Source organism: Myotis daubentonii, chromosome 9 (assembly GCF_963259705.1).
Source record: "Myotis daubentonii chromosome 9, mMyoDau2.1, whole genome shotgun sequence".
NCBI classification, from domain to species: Eukaryota; Metazoa; Chordata; class Mammalia; order Chiroptera; family Vespertilionidae; genus Myotis; species Myotis daubentonii.
This window is the reverse complement of record NC_081848.1, coordinates 46,736,736-46,758,820: the sequence shown is the minus strand read 5'-3', so window position 1 is coordinate 46,758,820 and position 22,085 is coordinate 46,736,736. Positions and strand designations below refer to the sequence as shown.

Here is a 22,085-nt window from a genome sequence, read left to right as displayed (position 1 = left end):
TGGCCCCTCATGCCTTCCAAATTCATATTTCTTGTATAGCATTTTCACGTGTGCATCGGCCCCTCCTTCAGATCCTGAACCTTGCCCTGGAGGTCGCGGCAGTCCTCCTCTGATGTTAACAGACTATTGGAGTTTAGGCAGCCTAAAACTATTACTGCTTGTCACTGCTACATGACACTGAATTGAAAACATAGTTCCCTGTCATAAACATGCTAATTATACTAGAACAAAGTTCTACTACAGAGGGAGTCTAGGATATCCATTCCATGCTTTTCTTCTTTTATCCCTTGTACAACATGGGCTTCCAAGGTCAGGATATATAACCCATCTGAGTGCAGTTTAAGTTTCTATACTGACCAGCTACACAGTAGAATGGAAATGGAAAATATTTTAAATATTTGTATCATCTCACACAGAGTATCATATAAAGACTAGCTGTGTATAAAATTGTGATTTGGAGAAGGAAAGTTAGAGAGACAAGCCATGATCCCTCCCTAGAAGGTGGGGTGTGTCCTCAGCATGTATTTCCCCATGACCCTTCTCAAGGCCCCCATGACCTCCTTATTCCTCAGGCTGTAGATGAGGGGATTCAGGGCTGGAGTGACAATTGTGTAGAAAACGGAGATGATGTTGTCCTGCTTGGGACTGTGCAGGGAACTGGGCAAGACATACATGAACGTGGCAGCTCCATAGAACATCCCGACCACAGTCAGGTGGGAAGAACAGGTGACTAGGGCTTTCTGCCTCCCCTCATTTGAGGGCATGTGGAGCACAGTAAATAGGATTAGTGTGTAGGAGGCAACAATGACAGAAAGAGGGAGCAAAAGGAAAGTCACACCTGTCACATACACCATGAGCTCATATATGGAGGTATCTGCACAGGCCAACTTCAGCAGAGGAGGGATCTCACAAAGCAGATGACTTATTTTCCGGGACATGCAGAAGGGGAAGTGCATGGTATACAAAGTATGCCCTAGAGCATTCAGGGATGCAAGGACCCAGGATGTGGCCACCATGAGCCAGCAGACCCTTGTACTCATGAGGACCATGTAGTTCAGAGGATGACAAATGGCCACATACCTGTCATAGGCCATGAAGGCCAGTAGGAGGTCCTCTGCACCACCCAGAGTCAGTGCCAGAAACATCTGAAGGGCACAGCCCCCAAAGGAGATGGTGTTTTCACTGCGAAGGAAATCCACTAGGGCCTTGGGAGTGACAACAGATGTGAAGAGGAGGTCCATGAGTGAGAGCTGCCCAAGCAGGAGGTACATGGGCACGTGGAGCCGGGTGTCCATAGTGATGACCAGGAGCAGCAGGCCATTGCTGGTCAGAGCCAACATGTACAGAATTGTGATTATGGCACAGAGCAGCTCAGGAGACTCACTGTCTTTCAGAATCCCCATCAATATGAAGCCACTTCCCAGGGTGGAGTTCCCATGGTCCATTCTTTTCAGTTGCCTAGAACCAAATAGATTCTCAGTGAAACCCTGTCTCAGGGAGTTCACCCTCGTTATCTATTGTCTCCTGTCACTATGGGGTGGCCAACAGGAATCCCATGAGGTGGTACCTCTTCCTCTTTGTACCTATGTTTGCTTTATGACTTCTGACTTTTTGAATCTTATTGTTATGGTAAAGCATGTTGCTAATAGCTAATCATTAAGAATTCCCTTTAAATAAGATATCCAAAAGCATGAGCTCAGACAAGCATTCTTTGTAGATAGATAAAAATATATGTCTTCATAATAAAGAAATACAGTGGGCATTGGTTTAAAATCTAGTTGGTTTTCTGCTTAAAATATACTGGGATTCCAATTCAGTGTTGAAGTTTTCTTATAATAAAGCTCTATGACATCTTCTCCTCACACGTGACATCTACCTTGCAGATGTGACATCTGCCTTCACTTTCCAGTCTCACTGTCATTGACAGCTTCCTGAACAGGGGCCTCTCATTTCTTGGAAAACTTGCTCTCTTGTGTTCTTGAACTGTGCTCACATCTTCAGTGAGCACACTGCTACCCTTCTGGAGGGAAAAAGAAATCAGGTTGGTATAGATTTTGGAAGGAAATTTGCAGAAAAAGTACAAAAGGTGTTTGCTTCTTTGCAGATAGTAACAAGATATTTACTCATGACAAATCAGGAGAAAATGTAATAGATGCTATTTGCAAAGGTGTGGCAAGGTGTTTGTGTTTAGGGCATCTGATAGAAGAGGAGAGCGATAAAACAGGAGACTTTATAGAGAAGGCCCCAAACCTTCCCAGCACCTGAGAGTAAAAGCAAGACACTGATCAGGAAAATCAGCTTCCTCTGTCTTACAAATCTGACCAAATGCTGTAGGATGCTGGTCCTGCTGTACCCTGAACCATATGATAGTACTGGTGGGAGGGATTAAGGGGGAGAGAAAATGGAGTGAGTGGGGTCTGTGGGATAGTGTTCACTTAGCTTGCTCTTTATGATTATAGATCCTTCACAGTTGGATGAAGGACTTAGGAGTCACTCTAAAAGAGAAGAGAAGAATTCATGACCAAATTCTTCATTTTTTCCCTTGTATCATCTGCTTTTAATCTTCTTATCTTCTATTATGTCATCATCCTGATCATCTTAGAGTTGGGACCTTTTTAAGGGATAGGATGATAAAATCCTGAAATAAGAAGCCTCATCTGATGTACCTCTTTTCATCCATTCCAAAAATATTTACAAAGAACCTATAATGTATCAGGCACTATAACTGTGAAAAACAGTTATTTAAGCACCAACACACATCCACTGGTGATGATTAATATGTGAAGGGAAAGAAAACATACTCTGAGTCCATATAAGTGAGGTTTCAGGAAAAGATTCCCTGAGGGAGTGACATATAAACTACAGGTTGAGGATGAATAGGAGGTTGCTAAGAAAGAAAGGGTCAGGGTGTAATAGAGAAAGGGAATAACATTGTAAAGGCCAGGACACTGAATCATAATTCAAGAATATCCCGCCTGCCCTTTTGCTACAGTAAAGTCTGGGCAAGAAGCCAGACAGAAAAACACCCTCTATAAAACTGTCCTTTCATTCCTTGGGGTCTAAGATCTTTCCTTTGCATCACAAAGCCAAAACGGTAGGTTTAACCTAAGAAATATTGGTTGGACTACTTTCTTTGCCTATTGACATCAACAAAAAGACAAATTCGAAGATAAGCGCTAGCACTGTTCCTGATAAATATTTGCCTTGAAATACTTTTGCTTTTGTTTAATTAAAAAGATAAATGGATAGAGTAATAAAGGGAAGAAAATAATTAGGTGGACACATTTATCCTGATTTCTGCACCTGGAGTGTAGAGAGTTTTAAAGAGCAGAAAAAAAGGGCTTAGGTGGCGTGGTGATCCTTAGGACTCTGGGTTCTACCTTCTGCCTTCCTCCCCTTGAATCTGACTCCTGCTCTCTCTCTCCTTTCCTATTCTCTGGTTCCTCTCCTTTAGGGACACCTAAAAATAAAGGCCAGAGGACACACACTGGGTCTACAGAGGAAGAGCTTCCTGGAAAATTGCTGGTGGTGAGAACCTCAGAAAGTCAGCAGAGACTAAGGTTAACAGATGGGGTACTGTTATACTTCATAGGAAGTGGTCAGACCCAGCCAATTAACAAGACGGAGCTAAGAATTGGTAAGCATATTTTTATGTGATTTTTTTCTGTATCATTGCTCAGTATGTTTTTAAAATTTTATTATTTCAATTGGCTTTTTTCCCCCTGTGACTTTGGACTTTAGTGTCACACAGACATATGGGGAAGAGGCACTTTAACTGATTCTAAATGATTTTTTTTTTAGGGCACTATTAGAGGCCAGGATAATTCAGGTCCAAAGGTAAGTACTGAGACTTTTACCAGGACACATAGGAACCCAGGTCTGATCAGTGGAACAGATGGATTGTGGATGTACCCACATGGACAGGGTGCCTACAGTGTAGAAGGGAGTGGGTGAGCTATATACCCTGAGGGTCTAGAAAGTCTGAGAAGCAAAGCAGTGAGGTTTCTCAAGACTTCCAGGCTCCACATAATTTCATTGGAACAGAGACAGAGTCCTTACCTGAGAGGAGCAAGGGCTCAGCTGCCAGACCACACCTACTGCCCTGTGATTTACTTGAGGGATGAAGATGTTTTATAAAAGTCAGAGAAAGAGGAGGTGGTTCTTCTGGCAGAGTGGAGTGTAGGTGTGCGTATGGCTGCGTCTGAGATCAGAGGTCAGGTCAGCAATTCCTTCAGTTATTGGTATGGCACATTCTACCGCAGGGTAGAGATGGATGCAGACAGGAAGCTGAAAACCTAGAGCAGCTTCCTGGGGAAGCCAGGAGTGGAATCGTTGCAGACTTATCTCATCTACTCTCTCCGTGTGAAAGCCTCACAGCCTTGGTGTGGTTCTGGCTGAGTTCTGACTCGAGGTTCTCAGATTTCTATGTGTTCCCATTCTGGTGGGGTCCATGATCAAAGATGAACACAGCAGAGATTTGGTAAAAAGGGCACAGGGAGGAGCTGCCCAAAGGAGGCCCTCTGGTGCCCAGTTTCACTGTCCCTCGGGCAACAGTGAGCTAGGACCCTGTCTTGGGGGAGCTATTTGGTCTCATCCCCTCAGCGGACATAACCTTCCCTGGAAATGCTGCTCTAGGAAACAAGATTTTAATGAATTCCCTGGGCAAGTCTCCTGGCCTCCCATGTCGGCCAACTTCATCCATTAAATGAACTCTGAGGCCTGAGGGCTTGTTTTATCCCATATGAATTTGCTAAGGCTGTTTCCAAAACCCTAACTTTATATTCAGACCCAAGAATTGAGGCCCACCCTCCTGGCTAGCCCTCTGTCCAAATTATAAAGTATGTCTATGGGTTCTGTAAATGCTGCCACTCCCCATATCACTCTTTGTGCCTCTAGACTTGGCTATTACCAGCTAGAGGAAACTAAACTCTTCAGTGTGCCTCTATCAGATCTTCCTTCATGGACCTTTAATTAGCATCAAAGCAGTGACATATTAAACCTTCTATGCTTTTAGGTTAGTTGTTTCTCTTTCCTACTCCCTCTCGTGCAGGTGCATGAATGTGTTGTAGGTCTCTGCTCTGTGTCCAGTGGGCTCAGCTGCTTTGGGCTCTGTGATGATGATACCACACTGCCTCTACCCATCACTGCTTTAGTCAAGCCATTCTCATCTCGCCCCAATATTTTGCCAGGTGGTCCTCATTCTTTAGTCTCTCTTTAATCATGCATTTTGCCAGTGAATGCTGAAACTGCTGCTGGAGTTGCATCTTTTTTCTTTCAACTTTAAAAAAATTAAAAAATAAGTTTTTATTTTCTGACTAGAGGCCTGGTGCGGGATTGGGCCAAACCAGCAGTTGGACATCTCTCTCGCAATCCAGGACCACTGGCTCCTAACTGCTTGCCTGCCTGCCTGATCGCCCCTAACCACATCTGCCTGCCTGCCTGATCACCCCAACTGCTCCCCTGCTGGCCTGATCACCCCTAACTGCCTCTGCCTTGGCCCCCACACCCGGGACCCAGGCTTCCCTCCCTCTGGCCGGCCTCAGGCACCCAGGACCCTGGCCGGCTTCGCCTGGGGCCGGCCACAGCTGCAGGTGCCTGGGACTCTGGGCAGCTTCACTGGGGCCTGGCTTTTTCAGGAAGGACGTCCAGAAGGTCGTCCGGGAGACGTCCGGCCTAATTAGCATAGATTAAAGACGTCCTTTTATTCGTATAGATTATAGAAAGAAAACTCAAGAAAATTATTGCACAAGTACAATAAAAGATATAAAAATACAAGATCTTTTTTGTTTTCTCACTATGAAAGGAACATATCCCAAAGAAAGTTTTACACATGTAAAATGTAAGATCAGCACTATTCACAATGGAGTAAAAACTGGAAACCACACTTATGTCCATCAACAGTGGAGTGGATAAATATTCACAGAAAGGGACTTTCTCCAGCAATCAAAACAAAGCAATCAAAAGGACATACAACAAAAAGGATAACTCAGCAATCTAATATTAAGTGAAAAAAGAGAATCCTAAGATTACATATCATGATACTCCTTTCTAACATTTAAAAACTCAAATAAAAATAAACGTTTTAGGACTACTTGTGGATTTAATACAGCTATATAATAGAGACAAAAAGAGAATGCTGGACATGAGATTTGAGATAACACTTACTACAATGAAAGGAGACACAGAGAAGGACTGGTGGTGACCTAATGTTTAGATGAAAGACATTGTGAAGGCCCTGGCTCTCATTTTAGGTGGTGAATTTATGATAATGATGAATTAAATCCCTACTTACAATCCTGTTTTCTACTTCATGATAAAATAAAGGTCACAGGTGATTAAGTTCATCAGATGCATACTTTGTTCGCCTCTTCATTACTTTATATTGGAACTATCTTTACTCCTTGGTCGTTTATTTCAGAGGAATTAGAATGCCTTCTCCACTTCAGTGTTGATTTCAATTATTACTGAGATTCTTCCTCACCTTCACTGCCTGCTCTATCTGCTTCTCCATTTACACGTTCTTCTTGTATCATGAGTTCTCTCAATCTTCTGAGGTAGCTTCCAAATATGGTCAAGATTTTCCTGTTCAAAAAACAATTCTTGGGCTTTTTAAAAATGTTTTCAGACTATTTCCTTAAATGCCTCATATTTTTACACAAAATTATTGAAAAGCATTTCTAATAACTAGGTCTACTTCTACTTTGAATTGCTTAGTCATTACTTGTGAAGTAACACTTAATACCTGCTATATCAGAAAACCCAGAAATTATAGTAACACAATCCAATAAAATAGTAGCTGTCCTTACCTTCTCTCCTCTAAGGCATGGTGAGTTTACTCAACTAAGAGGGCATTTCCCTCGGGGAAGAACTGCATAAAGAGACCATAAGATAACAGAAGGGTATAAACATTCCCTGAGGAGAGAGCATGGCTTTCTCTTATCCCAGAGGTAATGAAACCTATTGAAGTTTCACTCACTTTTTAGCTGATTAAAACCAGTATCACCATCTCCTACTCCATCTCAACTGATCAGCTTTTCACCAGGCTCACCAATGCCCTAATAACAAATTCAATGATGATTGAATAAATATTCAATATTAATTCAACCATTCTTATTTAAGCTTCTGAATTATTAAAAAACCATTTGAATCTTATATTAGTTAGGACTAGCGGGGAGGGGGTGGGGAATTTAAATATCATCTAATTTAATTGCTTATTGATTTTATAAATCAGGATTTTTTATTCCCAAGAGAAATTGACTGAATTATAGTTAAAAATTAAAGAACAAAATTACTGTCTCAAATTCAATATCTCTTCTTTTTTTTTGTCAAATAATCTACTTTCAGTCCTCAGCCTTATTCTTTTAAAAAGTATTTTTATTGATTTCAGAGAGGAAGGGAGAGAGATGGAAACATCAATGATGAGAGAGAATCATTGATCAGCTGCCTCCTGCATGCCCCCCACTGGGGATCAAACCATGACCTCTTAGTTCATAGGTCTATGCTCAACCACTGAGTCACATTGGTCAGGCAATCCTCAGCCTTTTTGACTATTCTTTCACACTTGTTACTATTGAATACTACTTATTTCTTCAATCTTTTGTATTTTTATGACACACCACTATGGCCAGACTTCCTTGATAGACCTTGGATAATCCTTTATTAACTATCATTTCATCTTAATTTAATTGTAGGTTTAAAATTGGCTTTAGCCGAAACCGGTTTGGCTCAGTGGATAGAGCATCAGCCTGCGGACTCAAGGGTCCCAGGTTCGATTCCGGTCAAGGGCATGTACCTTGGTTGCGGGCACATCCCCAGTAGGAGATGTGCAGGAGGCGGCTGATCGATGTTTCTCTCTCATCAATGTTTCTCTCTCATCGATGTTTCTAACTCTCTATTCCTCTCCGTTCCTCTCTATAAAAATATCAATAAAATATATTTAAAAAAAAAATAAAAAATAAAATTGGCTTTAATCAAGATGTTTCCAAATGAGTAAACAAAGTAACTTCAGAGATAAGTCCTATAAGCACAATAAAACACAGTAATGGAGATAGTGACTGTAAAGAGTACTGCCAAGGACTGGATGTTTGGAAAAGGCCTCTGGAGAGCTGACCATTGTGTTGGGAATGAGCTCACACTGTTGAGGATGAGTCAGGTGTGCCAGGAATGACTGGCAAGCATTTCAGACAAAGTGAAACAGCAGAGTTCTAATGACTTGGATGTGAGGATGTGCTTTACATTTTTGAGGAAGAGAAAGGAAGTCATTGTGGCTGGAATATAATGACTATAGATCTCCCAGGTATTTTAATACAATGGACTCAGTGTATGTTAATTAAGAAATTACAGAGATTAAAGCGTAAGATAGTTAAATAATATAGTTAATAAGACACCCTTCAGTCTTAAAATTTAAAAATAAGATAAAAACTTTCATTCAGATATTGAACATCACAGCTTCTAACAGAATATCTAGGACACAAATCCTCTGAAGAATTGAGATTCTGTGATTATATAAATTGCCAAGATTACTTTTCCATTCAGTCATTGTCTCTCAGAATGAAGCTCCTCATGGGAAGGCATGATCAAGCCATTCTCAATTCTGCCTACAGGACAAACTGGTTAATCTTGTACTTAAAACCTCTTAAGAATACAATACAAATTAGATAATCTTATGATAAGACCATGCATAACTTGTTTTCAAACTGTGTTTTCTACCACACACGCTCAGCCACCCATCTCTGTGCTTTGTGTGATAGTCTTCTTTAGGCATTTTCTCTGGCCCATTGCTGCTTGTTGAATTCATGCATCCCACTAAAACATTAAGTCTCATTTCAAAAGTCACTTTCATAAAATATTCCAAGTCCTCCAGTAAGCTATTGCCCTTGCTTTTGATCCATACAATATTTTTTCTTTTACCTTAAAATATTTCTTCTTTATTTCGCTTTAACAATAATTATCTGTTTGTGTTATATCAGCGGTTCTCAACCTGTGGGTCGCGACTCCTTTGGCAGTTGAACGACCCTTTCACAGGGGTCGCCTAAGACCATCCTGCACATCAGATATTTACATTGCGATTCATAACAGTAGCAACATTACAGTTATGAAGTAAAAACGAAAATAATTTTATGGTTGGGTCACAACATGAGGAACTGTATTTAAAGGGCCAGAAGGTTGAGAACCACTGTGTTATATTGTTAGTGGGTTGGAAGTTCTTTTAAGGAAAGCATTAATTTTTACTCATATTGTGAGGTTCTGGGTGTTAGGTCGGAGAGAGCCCAGGATCGGATACATGCAGACATATGATGAGACAATGGACTTCCCGTGGAATTTCTCACAGATCAACGTGCCAGACACAGATACCAGCTTCTTCTCCCTGAATCCACATACCCCCACACAGATACTGACTTCTTTCTGAATACCCCGCCCATCCCCTGCGGCAGAGAATTCCTTAGTTGAATGCCCTGATGATCCCTGTGGCAGAGAATACCTCAGCTCATGTCCCCGCCCCTCACCCAACCGCAGTATAAAAAAAGCGCCCCCCTCCCTGTTGGCGTGAATCCACAGGCCCTATCCTTGGGGTACGTGGGTCTCCTGGGGACGCAGAATAAACTTTCCTTCCTTCCTTCCTTTTCTGATCAACTCTCTTTATTTCCTTCACCGCCTCCTGAGCCACCTAACCTAACACTGGGCACGGTGTTTGCACAGAGTAGTTACTTAATGAATATTTGTGGAGGAAAGAATCAATCGAAGCAAATAAAGCAAGAGAAGGGAAGGATTCGGATAATAGGACTATTCTTATCAATCACAATGTTCCAAGTACTAAAGAAAAATGTCAGAAATTACTGCCTCTGAAGGTGAACTATTTTCCAGACAGCTTCCTGAGAGTGGCCTTTACGTCCTTGTTCCTCAGGCTGCAAATGATGGGGTTCAACATTGAAGTCATAATTGAATAGAACACAGGGATGACCTTATTCATTCATTGCTTTGGAAGTGGGTCTAATGTAGGTAAATATTCCAGAGTCATAGTAGCGAACCACAACAGAGAAATGGGAGTCACAGGCAGAGAACACCTAGACTACATCCTAATCACAGTGAAGATTATATGCCAATTGGAGACCAGGATGAGGGAGACAGGTGCTAAGAGGGTAATCGCACCCCTTGACAGGAGGGCCATCTCAGCATTGTCAGTGTCTATTGAAGCCAGCATCAAGAATGCAGGAGATTCACAAAAATAATGATGAATTACATTCTGTCTCTGGTAGGGGAGATGCAGTGTAAACGCACGGTCTACTGAACATACAAATGCCCCACTGATCCAGGACACTGTGGCCATCCAGACACAAATCCTCCGAGTCATGATAGTGGAGTAGTGCAGGGGCTTGCAAACGTAGGTCACAGGACATAACCGCCAGAAGTGCACAATCTGCACACCCTGCTAAGAGGAAAACAGTTATTTTAGTGAGCACCCAGCAAAGGAAGTGGTTTTCCTTTTACAAGAAAGTCGACCAGCATCTGGGGAGCAATGCTTGTAGAAAAACAGAGGTCAGCAAAGGACAAGTTTTTAAGGAGAAAGTACATGGCGGTATGAAGTTGAGATTCAGTTTCAATAAGGATTATTGTGAGCAGGTTTCCAAATATGCAGAGAAGGTAAATGATCAAGAAAACATAAAAAAGTAAAATCTGGATCTTTGGTTCCTGTGAAAGTCTCAGCAAGACAAATTCAGCCACAGAAGTTTGGGTTCCTTCTCCCATTGATGTTTATTTCTGTTTACCTGTCATCAGAAAGAGAACAGATCCATTGTTAATGTTTGATTTCACATGGTTTATAAACAAGTACAATGTTAACAAGTGCACTTTGTTGAAATGTTGGTTTTCAGCTCCTTCTTACTAGGTGCCAGTCAGCATTAGGATGCATACTGTTGTTTCCACCAGTTTACATAGTTGTTAAGCACATTTTCCTCGCTTGATCTACTTGGTAGTCTGAGTTTCGCACTGAATATGGCTTCTCATCTAATCCTTATATCTATATCTATATCTATCATCTATATCTATATATATCTCTCTCTGTACATATTGTTATGAAGATAAATTAAGGAAATTGTCTTTAGTTCAATTTTGTTTTTTCTTCTTGAGAAATACTTTGTATTTTGTCTTGATTAGCAGTCTGAGAATGAAGTGAACTTGTTTAGTCAATAAAAATCACTTTTGATGTAGTTGCGGTTGGTGGGCAATAACTGAGCCAACATGCTGTGCAATCTGCTGGCTCTTCCTCAGATTTCCCAGAGGACTATAAGTACTGCTTCACGCAGGCAGTTTGAAAATAAAGTTCCAGAGAAACAAAAGCTATTTCAGGAGGACAATGGAATTCCAGTGCATCTAAAGGGTGGAGTAGCTGATGCCCTCCTGTATAGAGCTACCATGATTCTTATAGTTGGTTGAACAATTTATGCCATATATCAGCTGGCTATGGCTTCATTTCCTAAGAAGCAGGATTGACTTCTGTTATCCTCCCAGAAATCAGCTGGTTCAATTTCATTCAGCTCTCTATGGACCAGTAAGCTGACAATAACTGAGTTCTTCTTTGGGATCAATATTTATTGACTTGTACTAACTGCCACCAATAAAGCAGTCTTTACCATGAAAAAAAATCACTTTTGCTTTTATATTTCAAAATAAAAAATGGAGGTCAGTGAAAAATTTGTCCAGAATAGAGTAGAAGGTTCAAATATGGTTTGGGAGATCAAACAGATACATTTTTGTTATTAGTCCTTGCTTTTGTCCATAGTGTTTTTATAAAGAAGCTTCTCAAATATCAATACAAACAGGGTAAAAGAAGAAAAGAGAAATTTATACCCGTGCACCATAATCCTGGCCCTTGTACAAACATTTCACATGACAAAGGAAAAGTAGCTTGAAAACTGTAATATTTAGAAACATAACATAATGAGACTTTAGTGCCTTGTTCGAGTGAAAGACGCCAGGACCAAGCAGGTGCTTGAACTTGTGAATTGGATATTAGCAGATTTTACAGCCCATGACACACAATCTCAGCTCACCTCTGAGCCCAGCTTCAGCTGTGGTGGACAGTTCTGACTCAACTCACCAGGCACCACTGATATTTTTCCTCAAGGACCACCAGTCTGGCTTTCTTTCTGCCCAGGGTGTTGGAAGCATGGGTTGCCCCAGAGGCAACCTTTAACCAATGGGCAATAGGAGTTGATGAACAAATGCACCAGACATTTCTGGAAGGCATTCTGTATGCTTCTTAGAGGTTTAGCTCCATGGAATTAAGCCATCATTGTCTGTAGCTGTGTGTTTTACTCTTACTATTATTATAATCCCTAAGGAGCTTTTTTTCTTGACATTTTTTCCTAACCATCATCCCTCATAACCCTCATGTAATTTTAATAGCACAGATATACTATTTATATGTATAGATGTATATATGTGTACATGTACCATATATGTGTATATATATGTATACACACACACACACACACACACACACACATATACATACTTTATTTACTTTTATACTGCAGCCCTTTGGAGGGTCACAAACCATTCCAATAGCTAAATTGTTTTCTCCTTCCTATATTGTTCCCATTGAGAATGCATGGTGAACAACCTCAATAATCTATACACTTTAGAGGTGTTTAGTTGTTTCCTGTCTCACTCTTACTGCTTCCTTACACCACTTCTTAGAATCACTTTTCAAATAAACTACCTCCACCCAAGCTCTTTTCTTGGGCTCTGCTTTCAGGCACCTAAACTAAGAAATAAAGTATGGGACCTAAGAAAGAGACCTGAAGAGGCGATATGGTTAGGCTGCCTTCTTGAGCCAGGGAGCCCCAGCTGTGTCTGAGAATAATGACCAACACTGCCCAGCTGGTGTGGCTCAGCCATTGAGCATCAGTCCAGGAACCAAGAGGTCACTGATTCAGTTCCTAGTCAGGGCACAAACCCAGGGTTGCTGGCTCGATCCCCAGTAAGGGCTGTGCAGGAGGCAGCCAATCGATGATGTTCCTCTCTCATCAATGTTTTTCTCTCTCCCTTCCTCTCTCTCTAAAAATCAATGAAAACATTTAAAAATAATAATGACCGACACTTATTCAGTGCTTATGATGTGCCTGGCACTGTCCTAAGTAGCCTATGTATATTAACTTATTTAATCTTAATAAAAATCCTATGAAGTATATTTTCAAATCTGTATTTTACAGTTGAGGAAATTAAAGGGTAAAGATGTTAAGTAACTTGCTAGTCACACAGATATCAATTGTCAAGGTGGAATTCAAAGCCCTGGAGTCTTATTCTAGCACCTGAGCTTTAAAATCTTCAATTTAATTTCAGCCTCAATTCTAATACCAGCAGCCGGTACTGAAAAATTCATTCATGCTGATGGTTTTGGCCCAGGAAAACCAAGCAATGCTCAAGAGACAGAGAAAATTATCCTCAGTCTCAAACATGTTCATAAATGAAGCGGGCTGTGGTTAGTTTTCAGATATGTCAATTAGAAAGCAACCTACGAAGACACTCAACAATAAAGGTTTGTTTGTTTTTTAAAGAAAAGAACCTGCGAAGAACTTAGCCTTGTAGTAAGGCTCCAGTCATATTTTTTTAAGTTTAGGGAGGAGTTTATGCAATGAATGAGAGGATTAAAAATTCAGGTAGCACAACCAATCAGATTTAAGCAGGGTATTAGCACACATGCCAGGTCTGCTAGCAGAGCCAAGATGGAGCAGAGGTCAGTTTGAGTCTGGTTGGTGTCATTTGTGACTCTGTGGTTGTCATACATTTACATTTAACACTCAAATTACTGGATTATAATTACTATGTAGAAGATTTAGTGAGAGCTATAGGAGCCTAACAAGTGTGCAGAGGACCTTGTGTAGTGGGTAGCAGAGCATACTACTACTAATAGTAATAATAATAACAACAATAATTAAATAACTTACCTTAAAAGGCATTTAATATGTTCTAGACACTCTTATAAGCATTTTATTTTTATTAATGTATTTAATCCCCTGAATAGTCTCAAGAGGTAAATGCTATTAATATCCCCATGTATAGATATGGATTCTGAGGCCCGGTGTGTAGTGAAAAACAACAATATACCTTTCAGGGCCACAGAGCTAGTAAATTGTTGAATCAGGATTGAGTCCCAGGTAGTCTGGCTCCAGAGCCCTGACATGATCATTGTCCCACTGAATAGTAGAACAGATTCTACTTTTAGAGACACACTCTGGAACTGGGCTCCGTCTGAATTCACAGAAGGAATCGTTAATAGAATGCACCACAGTATTAGAATTTGGGAAAATGTAAGGCAGAGGCTGATGGTGTACATGGGGAAGAAAACAGGCCCTGGACAAATTCTCTACTCGCACCTGCTAGGCTGGGCTGAGATAATCACAAGCAGTGGATTCACTGGCGAGGGGGTCTTTGGGTCCTGTGAAAGTCTCAGTAAGTTGTGTGTTTTGGAAGTTGTACTTTATTATATTAAAATTATACACTCATAAATTTATTTCCTAAAAATTGAATCTGTATTACAATTTAAAGATAGGGAGAATTCAGAAGTAAGGTTATGGTAATAGCAACTCATATGAAATTCATTTAGTGAGTCATTCATATCAAAGTTATTGAAGCAAAGGTGTTGAAGCCAGAGTATTCAGATTTCTATAATATCTCATCAATATAAGGATTCTTAGAAATAGAAACATTTAGTACATTATAGAATCTCTATGAATATTTATAATGAGATGATTATAAGCAACCTTAAAAACATTTGCACAACATAAGGAGTCATTGGTAATGTTGCAAAGTACCAAAACCAAACCAAAACTCCAAATTTGATGACCTTTCCTTTGATGATAGGTGGATGCTACTAGAATAGCACAAGAGATTTTTACAACTAAATAAACAGTTGTAATATCTCCCTTCAAGGAAAAGATGATGATACTGTTTTTTACCACTTACCTTCTTACACTGAAACATTTTAAGCTCTCCCAAGTTCTACCCTCTACTCTAGGAGACTGTTCTCTAAGGAATATGTCACTGGATTTCCTTGCTGACTGGCCTCCAATTCTATGTAGACAATGGGAAGTGCCAGCAGAGGACAAGGGAACAGGAGTGGAAATAGAGGGAGAGCATTTCTTCCTTGTTTGCTCCCTGCTCTGGGGCTCTGTTTTTCTGATAGTTTCTATGTCCCCATTTTTGTAGGAGATCCCTCCTCTGGACTGAATCTCTCCCTGAAATATAGTACTATATTATTTCCTTCCTTCTCCCTTCAAAGTAGTAATGGGTTCCTGTTTTTGCACCTCTGGGTGTCTCAATATCCGTTTGTGGTTCCCTTAATTCTGTCCTCACCTCTATAACTAATCACTTCATTAAAGTTTTGTGAAGCACCTAGGTTTCCTGCCAGGTTGTAGGTGGATACAATAACATAATAAACACTGAGAAAAAGGAAACTAACCTTTTAAATAAATAGTAGAAAAAAAGTGTTTTTGTTCATATGTGATTTTGTGGCTAATAGTAATAGGCGCTATGTACAAAATTTCTCCCCCAAACTTGAATATGTATATATTTCTGCAGTATTTAAAAGTCTCCAGTGAAGAGTGTCTATAAGTTTTGAACCATTTTGTTTAAAATAGTTTAAATATCTATAATAATAAAGTGTAATATGCAAATTGACCAAATGGCCGAACAGCAGAATGACTCAAGAAGAAAAATCTTTTATTTATGAAGTGTGAGAGTTTTATTTTTAATTATTCTTCTTCCTACTTTAATTGAAATATTAAACTTTGTACAGCAACCTATGGGAGAAGTAGTTATTTCGAGAAAGATTAGCAATAATGAAACAGCAATGAAAGCCATCAAATGTACTTTTGAAGGAAACACAAGACAATTTGTAAGGTCCCAAGACCCCCGGTGAGTCCGACGGAGGGGGCGACGACCCCAAGTCAAACGCAGAGACCGAAACTTGATGCAAAAGCAAGAGGTTCTTTATTACAAGCGCAGCGCAGGGGTTCTCAGGCAGACAGACAGCAACACAAGGGAAGTGCTGGCTGACTGGAGCCCCGAGCAATTGCAGAACATGAGTTTATAAAGGCAAAAACCACACGCAGGTGGTCTGGAAAACAGGGAATTGGGTTAACAGTTAACAGTTGACTCATCTCCTAGGGGGCAGACCTGTGTTAGTAGTTGACTCGTTTCCTAAGGGGCAGGGTGGTCTGTCTTTACACATACCGATCCCAGGAAGAGATAAGATAGCTATGCTATGACCAGACCAGGGCACCAGAGCTTACTGGAAAGGTCAGTTAAGAGGGGGAAGGGAGGTTTCAGCGGCCTTACATTCCCCCCTTTTCTTTGAACTTCCGTCTCAATCATGAGACGGACTGCACTTTTATTTCACCGTCGCTAGGGGCCCATAGTGAGCACACAGAACTATCAACTGAACTATTTTATACACTCAACAAATGGTCCGGTGGAAGGGAAAGAAACCATTTTAGCTTTAACAACTTCTATTGAAATAGGATTTTCTTCTTAAAATTCCTCCATGGCTATTAAAAAGCCAAATCAAGATAAATTTATTTACTGTCCTGATGTTTGCATAAACACAACAAGAATGGTAACTGACTACCTTTGCTGGAATTTCATGGTTGAACCTTAATGTGCCCCGTAGGGCCAGGAAGCCAAGCCATCCAGCTGCCATCAAGCCTGCCTGCAGTATCTGCTGAGTTAGGTGAATCCCTCACCTGTAGCAACTCTACCTGAGCCCACGCTCCAGGCTTTAAGGCCCATCTCAGTAGCCCTCCTACTCGTTGCGGCCCAGAGTGTGTGGGGGTTTCGCAGGGATGCAGAGGCATCCTTATTGCTCCCCTTCTACTCTTACCAACCGCCAGTGATGGTAGGGCATGGGCCTGACGCTCCAGCGCCAGCCATCTTCAGGGCTCCCAAGCAGGATACCAGGCTTTCTTCGTGGCATTCTTAGTGGCTTCAAGTCTTTAGAGCTCAGGCAGGGCTCTTTAAAACATGATACTCCAGTCAAAGTTTTCCGTTAATAAAACCATTATTAGGAACCAGTCTCATTGGATCTATGCAAAGAAACGTACTTATTTAGCATTGCCAGATTTCGGAGGAATTACATAAGGAGAAAAACATACTGATCTACTCTAAGATTTTCTGACTTTCCTTGCTAATTCCTTTTCATGGATTTAAAACAAAACAGTAATTATTGGTATAAAACCTTCTTTCTATGCATAACCATGCCTCAGACTTTCTAGTCTAAATAGGCTTTTTCCAGCTTCACTACCCCTGACATGGGCATGGTGACCCAGGCCTGCAAGACAGTATTACAGGCTGTCAACTGTTAGCTGTCTCTCAACAGAGACCAAAACCTGATGGGCACCCTTCCCTGCCCAGTTGGGCACCTGCCCCCTTGGCAGCTAGGCACCCTTTACTTTTGGGGGTCACCCCACACAGCTCCCTTCCAGGACAGCCAACATACATTCAAACCTGCAAAAGAATCAAAGGTTAATATAACATAAACATAATATTGGCATCATGCCGCTTCAGGTAGCCAAATCTACCACTAAACATGTGATTCTATAAATGGTCCTTGTCTCTTTGGAGCCATGTCCATGAAGATGCAGGCATTATCTAAGTGTATTACACAGTATTGTGGGGGCTCCTGGTGACAGGAGCAATCGCGAGTCATGTTACCGGCATCAGGCAGGTCAAGCACTCCGTAGCTTGAGCTTGAGCAGGTTGGGTTGATTTCGATCGATCGATGCTCCATTTGGTGATGAAGTCTTTCCGGATGGACCCAGGTTGTGATGCCGCCTACCTTGAGAGCGGTGGGGGTCGTCAGCCCCACAATGTAGGGATCCTTCCAACGTGCCTCTAGGGTCTCCCGGCGGTGCCTTCTGATGTAGACCCAATCTCCTGGTCTGTGCTGATGAGGAGTTGGGGTTGGGCTGGTCTCATAGATGGCGCGGAGGCGTGGCCAAATGTCCTCATGCGCCCTCTGGAGCCCTCTCAAGGAAAGAGATAGTTAAAGAAAAAGCGACCCAGTCCTCGCCAGTCTCTGAGTCAGATTCCTCCTCTCTTGGAGAACTTCAAAGTCCTGATGGCTTCTAGGTAACCCTGTTTATCAGTTACAGCGCTCTGCTTTCTTGCCTTTCTATCAGTTCCTTTTGTGGCAGAGCAGCAACCAGGCCTCTTTCAAGGGAGTGCGCTAGAAGGGGTACCAGCCCCTCCTTTGCTAGCAGCAACAGGTACCAAACCCTTTCAGTACATTTGACCAGCTTCATTCCTGCCCACCGTTACAGATTCTAAGGCCCATTGTCTTCCTTTAACCAGCAAGCTAAATGACACTGGCCTGTATTATTTAATTCAGCACAGGCAGGGGGAAGGGCCCATGGAATCCCTGCCCTGAGGAACTGTGAGCCCCACCCTTAAATGTCCCAATCAGACTAGAAAAGCCACAAATACCTTTTAAATCTACCCCAGAATTCCAAAATCCCAACCTAGCATAGAATATACTTCCACATTTACATGAACAAATAATTACACCCAAGTAGACATACAAACATTAAATAAACATTTGTACTTACATCCTTTCAGTTAACAAATACTTTTACAGTCTTGGGATCTTGAGCAGACAGGAACAGATGGGGAGGGCTCCCTTTCTCACATCCACCATTAGTGACCAGTCCCAGCTCACTAAATTATTCATTTAATATATTTTTTTTCCTTTTATTATATCAAGGCCATGCTTTTCAGGTAGCTAGAACTTTTAGCCTTAATTCTTAGGTGATTAGCAATACATTTTAAGAGACACAGAAAAAAGAAAAATCTTTCTTGGGTAACCTAGGTAAAACTTAGGAAAACATTTTCAACACTTAAAAACAGTTCTCAACATAATAGGATTTAGTCTAGACCATGGAATCAATTACTTTTAATTTGTTTATGATATTATGTATAACTGTGGTTCTACTGCTATCATACCACTGAAATTATATTAAGACCATGATTGCTAATTTATTAAGTATTAAATAAATCCACGAGGCTAGCACACTTTTTGCCCCATCCGCATTTCCGCAGTAAAACTCCGCCTTAAAACTCCACCTCTGAAATTCTATCCTCCCTTAGTAAGCAGACACTCCTTTTGTGATTGGCTAAGTCAGAGGGTGGGCGGGGCCTTTGCTGTTTCAAGATGGCGTCCCCCAGGGGAGCGGCAGGCCATGCAGCCAACATGGCGGCTGCCAAGTCAGGCAGCTCAAAGTGGCGGCTGTCTACACTGTTCTTTGACAGAGCAAACCAAAACCCCTAAAAGATAGATGACCAACATTATATTTTAGACAAACAGAAATCTCATTAGCTGTTTATACCTTTTATAATTATCTTAAAGCATATCAATCAAATTTAAACTGGTTTTTGTATTAAAAAATTTTCCGTTGAGATCATAAAATTAATCCTCCTTTTTAAATCAGACCAATGAGTAACATATTTTGAATTCCTAATCATTTAAGAGAAAACACATTTTATTTTTTTTCAAAAACAAGTTATACATTAGATATTTAATTAATTTCTCCCGATTCAATTTGCACTTTAAACTTTCAGAGCTTACAAGTCAAATATTAGCAGTTCTTTGATTAACTACACTTTTATATTTTTAAGAATAAATTTTAAAATCTAATAATTAACTTTAAACCATGTTTTTTCTGCACAGGGAAACTGAGAAGCGAACGTGTAGGTATTAACAAAATGACTACTGGTGGAAAGCTGATTTCAAAGGAGCCACCTTTTGGCCGCTTGACCTTTTCTGGGAAGGTCTCTAGAAAAAGGTGTAGCCATTGAAATGCAAATTAACATTCCTAAAGATGGCTGCTGGCGGGAATTGGATTACCTACATGCTAGGGGAGGGGCGTGTCTACCCCTCCTTCCATTAAAAAAAGTATGTAGCTTTAAACTTTTTCAATGGCAAGAAAAGAGACTTTTACATTTAAGGATACATTTCAAATAAAATATAAGGCATTTTCAATTAATAGATTAACTTCTATCATCTAGACTTCATACTAGGCATACTCAGATCAACATTTCAGCATTATAAATCTCAATACTTTTATATGATTTGAACTTAAAAGTTTTAAGTTTCCAGCCAATAAGCCTGGCATAACTGCTAAATTTCAAAATGGTCACAATTTTCCTGCTGGGGAAGTCAAGAAATTTCAAAAGAGCTACTTTAGATCGCCTTGGGAAACCAGCCTGTATTTCTTTCTCAGGTTCATCTTTGCCATTTTTAAGACCAAAACAGTCTCGGGTTTTTATTCTGTACACAGCAAAAAGTCAAGTCCAGCTCAAAACTATGCGCACTCGTTTTTAAACTGGCCTTTTCCCTTTACATGTGCACAGAAATCCCGGATGCATTTATAAATTTGTAAATGCTTTTCAATTACAAGAAGGATTTTAATTTTAGAATACTTGGGGAGGGGGTGACCTGTTTCCACAGACCCTCACTCAGGCGGCCGCCCGACCGCCACAAAAAGGAGGGGTGAGAGCAGTCCCCCTCCCTTCACATTTATATACTTTCACCAGATATTCATTCAGAGTTTAAACAATCCATTCAACTCTTAACAACTTCCCCATTCCTGAGGGAGCTCTAAAGCCTCCCCCAATCTCCTTGAAATTATTAATCCAGCAAGTCCACAAAATAAAACGGAAACACAAACAACTAAAGGGCCCAAAGAAATTCAGCCTTCCAACTCCATGGAAGCAAAAAACAAAGACAAAAAACAAAACAAACCGAAAGCCAGACGTTGGCTGCACGCCAACCAGCAGGAGCAACCCACCTTTTCTCAGATTGAGGGGTTCCTACAGACCTTCCAACTCCGCGGAAGCAAAATTTCCCCTCTTCAGATGGAGGATCGGGGCGCCCCCCCGACTCCTCCTGCCTGTCTCAGATTAAGGGGGTAGGGAGCCCAAGAGGAGGAGGAGTAGAAGACAAAAACAAAGAACAAACAATGACATGACAAGACACCGGATCCACAAGAATTTACACAGATACAGAATGCCCGCTGAGGGATGATATCCCTCCCTGATGCTAGTCCGGCCGGACACGTGAGTGCCCGTTGCCGGACAGCCAGAACCAGAAGTGACCAAGACCTCCTCTTGGTCACCACCCGTCCCTGGGGCGTCCCCCAGGGTGACAGTTTTTCTGGCCGAAGACCCTTCGACCAGAGGAGCCGACTCCTTACGGAGCCGACAACCTGTCTTCCCAAAAAACCAAAACTGAGAACGAACAAAAGACAAGACAAACACTGAACGACTCCGGAGTCTGCTTACCTCCAAGACCGATCCTGGCGCTTGAGGGGTGGTCGCCCCAAATCCCGGACGAGCCCCCAAATGTAAGGTCCCAAGACCCCCGGTGAGTCCGACGGAGGGGGCGACGACCCCAAGTCAAACGCAGAGACCGAAACTTGATGCAAAAGCAAGAGGTTCTTTATTACAAGCGCGGCGCAGGGGTTCTCAGGCAGACAGACAGCAACACAAGGGAAGTGCTGGCTGACTGGAGCCCCGAGCAATTGCAGAACATGAGTTTATAAAGGCAAAAACCACACGCAGGTGGTCTGGAAAACAGGGAATTGGGTTAACAGTTAACAGTTGACTCATCTCCTAGGGGGCAGACCTGTGTTAGTAGTTGACTCGTTTCCTAAGGGGCAGGGTGGTCTGTCTTTACACATACCGATCCCAGGAAGAGATAAGATAGCTATGCTATGACCAGACCAGGGCACCAGAGCTTACTGGAAAGGTCAGTTAAGAAGGGGAAGGGAGGTTTCAGCGGCCTTACAAATTCACCTACATGAATCAATTTTAAACATTACTCCAATGATTGATGCTCCATGAACTCTTGGTCATTATTTCCTTGTTGTTGTTTTTTTGTTGTTTTTTTTCAGGAACCATTGAAGTTAGCATTTCCTAGCCTTGTACCAATCCTTATAACTCTCAGTTACATACAAGGCTATCCCTGAAAAGTCCTTTCGCTTCTTTGTCAAGACTCTTTGCTGCCCTAGTTTCCTCATCCCCAATTGTAA

At 41.4% G+C, this 22,085-nt stretch overlaps 1 protein-coding gene and 2 pseudogenes across 1 annotated transcript; 1 reads left to right on the top strand and 2 right to left on the bottom strand.

The window, feature by feature from the left end:
- Positions 1-494: 494 nt before the first annotated feature.
- On the bottom strand, positions 495-1,445 carry LOC132242185 (olfactory receptor 2AG2). Its single transcript, XM_059711097.1, has one exon. It carries the CDS (start codon positions 1,443-1,445, stop codon positions 495-497), a length of 951 nt encoding a protein of 316 aa, XP_059567080.1.
- Positions 1,446-9,719: 8,274 nt separating this feature from the next.
- LOC132242184 (olfactory receptor 2D3-like) lies at positions 9,720-10,738 on the bottom strand (annotated as a pseudogene).
- Positions 10,739-11,210: 472 nt separating this feature from the next.
- LOC132242183 (cytochrome c oxidase subunit 7A2, mitochondrial-like) lies at positions 11,211-11,642 on the top strand (annotated as a pseudogene).
- Positions 11,643-22,085: the final 10,443 nt, after the last annotated feature.